The sequence below is a fragment of the Propithecus coquereli genome, unplaced genomic scaffold (assembly GCF_000956105.1).
Source record: "Propithecus coquereli isolate 6110/MARCELLA unplaced genomic scaffold, Pcoq_1.0 Scaffold483, whole genome shotgun sequence".
In the NCBI taxonomy this organism is placed as follows: Eukaryota; Metazoa; Chordata; class Mammalia; order Primates; family Indriidae; genus Propithecus; species Propithecus coquereli.
The window spans coordinates 1,920,207-1,922,710 of record NW_012150652.1 but is presented as its reverse complement, the minus strand read 5'-3'; the positions used below and the strand labels follow the sequence as shown (position 1 = coordinate 1,922,710).

At 32.6% G+C, this 2,504-nt stretch overlaps 1 protein-coding gene across 1 annotated transcript in view; it reads left to right on the top strand.

The window, feature by feature from the left end:
* Positions 1-2,504, top strand: part of PANK3 (pantothenate kinase 3) — a 24,760-nt gene that overhangs the window by 16,099 nt on the left and 6,157 nt on the right. Inside the window, exon 4 of the mRNA XM_012655761.1 lies at positions 1,254-1,430. Coding sequence (XP_012511215.1) covers positions 1,254-1,430 — 177 coding nt within the window. The remainder of the gene's footprint in view (positions 1-1,253; positions 1,431-2,504) is intronic.

Sequence of the window (2,504 nt, the reverse complement as noted above, 5' to 3'; positions counted from 1 at the left end):
CAGCTAATTTCTTTCTGTTTTTTTTTTTAGTAGAGACGGGGTCTCACTCTTGCTCAGGCTGGTATTTTTTCTGTTTTTGGTAGAGACGAGGTCTTTCACTTATTAATAGATATTTAAGCCTAAAGCTTTCCATGTGCTGAATAGATCTGCACTTAAACTGCAGTATTGGGTAATATTGTAATTCTTATAGGATGAATTTAATGTGAACTCCTAAGGTGATAACATTAATGTTCCCAAATAGCACATAAAATTTTCTATAGTAGCTAAAATATGAATGTGAAAAGATTTAAAACTTTTCCTTGTGATTCTTTTATGTACTTTATAAACTTTTAAGGAGAGGTGGAGACTTCTGTTTAATTAATAAGGAGGAGAGATTTTGGGATACTTTAGATTGATTTGTAAAATAAAATCATTTCAGTTTTAAAGTAGTGCTTCTGTTTAAATGATACTTGAATTTAAATAGTACTTTATTTTTATGGTGGTTAAAAGTCCACCTCCATTGTAACTCTATGCCAAAGAATTACACACAAGTATTACCTATTTCAATTAGTTCTAAGACACAGACTTTAGTCTGTTAACTGAATCCAGCAGTGATTCAGGGATAGAACCTGCTAGCAATTTAGGTGAGACTAGTGAGCAAAGGTTTTGAGTTTAGAAATTAGAAAGACATAATTTCATTTTATGAACATATCCAAATGAACAGAACCAGGTAAATTTCTGTCATTAGCCAGATGAACAACTGGATATAAATTTTCTTGTTGTATTTATGTCTAGATCATGTTAAATATTAATGCATCGCATTGAATTTATTTCAGCCATGTCAGGCCAAGTGACTAAGCCTTTCACAAAATCATTTCCTGGAAGCCATTTAAAATTACAGATTTTCTCATTTTAATTCATATGGTACTAATTTTTAACATTTATTGCTTTTAATGCACACACAAATATATTTTTAGCAACTACAAAGTGTAAGGTATTAGGTGAAGGCTTTGGAAGGTCTTTAAAAGGTCCCTCCTGTCCTCATGTTTCCGTCAAGTGATTGTTTTTTTTCTTTTATGTATTCTTTGATCTGACAAGTTTGATTTTACCAAGCAGTTTTTCTTGCCTTTATTCATTATGTGATTATTTTAGCACTGAGCATTAGTGTTATGTTTTTTCTATGTGTTTATTGAATAAATGAATGATCTACCCTTTTACTTTGGAGAAAATACAGTGTGTAAATGCAACTTAGCAAGTTTCTTTATTTTCTTTAGCCTTGGAGGGGGTACCTTTCTGGGTTTATGCAGTTTATTGACTGGCTGTGAAAGTTTTGAAGAGGCTCTTGAAATGGCATCCAAAGGTGACAGCACCCAAGCTGACAAGCTGGTCCGTGATATTTATGGAGGAGATTATGAAAGATTTGGTCTGCCAGGTTGGACTGTAGCATCTAGGTAAGTTTAACATTTATGTTATTGAATTTGTATAATTCCAACTGTTTATTTTGTTTTTTGGAGAGCAGTCTATCACAGAGTTGTAAGGGTGTTTTCTCTTACCCATTTTAGGTTCCAAGTTTTGAACATTGATATATTTAAAAAATTAAATATACATTAAGAAGTTTACCCTGAGTGTACTCTGTAAGAAACCACTTATAGTCATCCTTGAGTATCCTTCCAGTGTTTCTCTGTGCAAATATAAATATATAGCCTTATTATCCTCCCCTTTTCTTATACAAAAGGTAACGTACCATTATGTAGCACACTGTATATACGCTAAAATAGCCATATATCCTAGAAATTTTTCTGTATTGTTGTTGTGTCCTTGTTTTGTACATGTCTAGGCTTAACCGTAGGATAAATTCTTAAAAGTACGATTGCTAATGCATGTTTGCAATATTGTTAGGTATGCCTTCTGGAGGGAGTGGTTACTGTTTTTTACCCTTTCCAGGAATAGAGGAAAGTGCCTGTTTCCCTACAATTTCACAAGTAGTATGCTGTCAGACTTTTGAATTTTTGCTAATCTGATGGAGAAGTGATATCTTAGTGTACTTTTATTTGCATTTCTATTACCAACAGCGGGGTTACGAACCTTGCACATTTTCTTTTGTGAGTGATTATGTTCTACTTTCCTGTTGGATTATTATACACTTGAATTTATCAGTCTTTTCTTTTATGGCTTCTGGATATTGATTCATATTAATAGTAAGTAAGTCTTCTGCATTCCAAATATATAAAGGGAATAAACCCTTGTTTTATATTTTAATCTTTGATTTACTTATAATTTATTTTGGGGTTTTATTGTGAGGTACAGATCCAGTTTTAGCTTTTCAGTTTTTTTTCAGAAGGCCATAATATCTAACAGTCCATCTTTATTCCACTTATTCGGGAAGATCACTTTATCGTACGCTGGCTTCTTTTCATTATTCTGTTGATGCACCAGCACTACACTTGTAAATGTATAGAGGCATAAAAATATGTTTTAGTATCTAGAAGGGCTAGTCTCCACCCTTGCTTGTTTAATTTTCTATA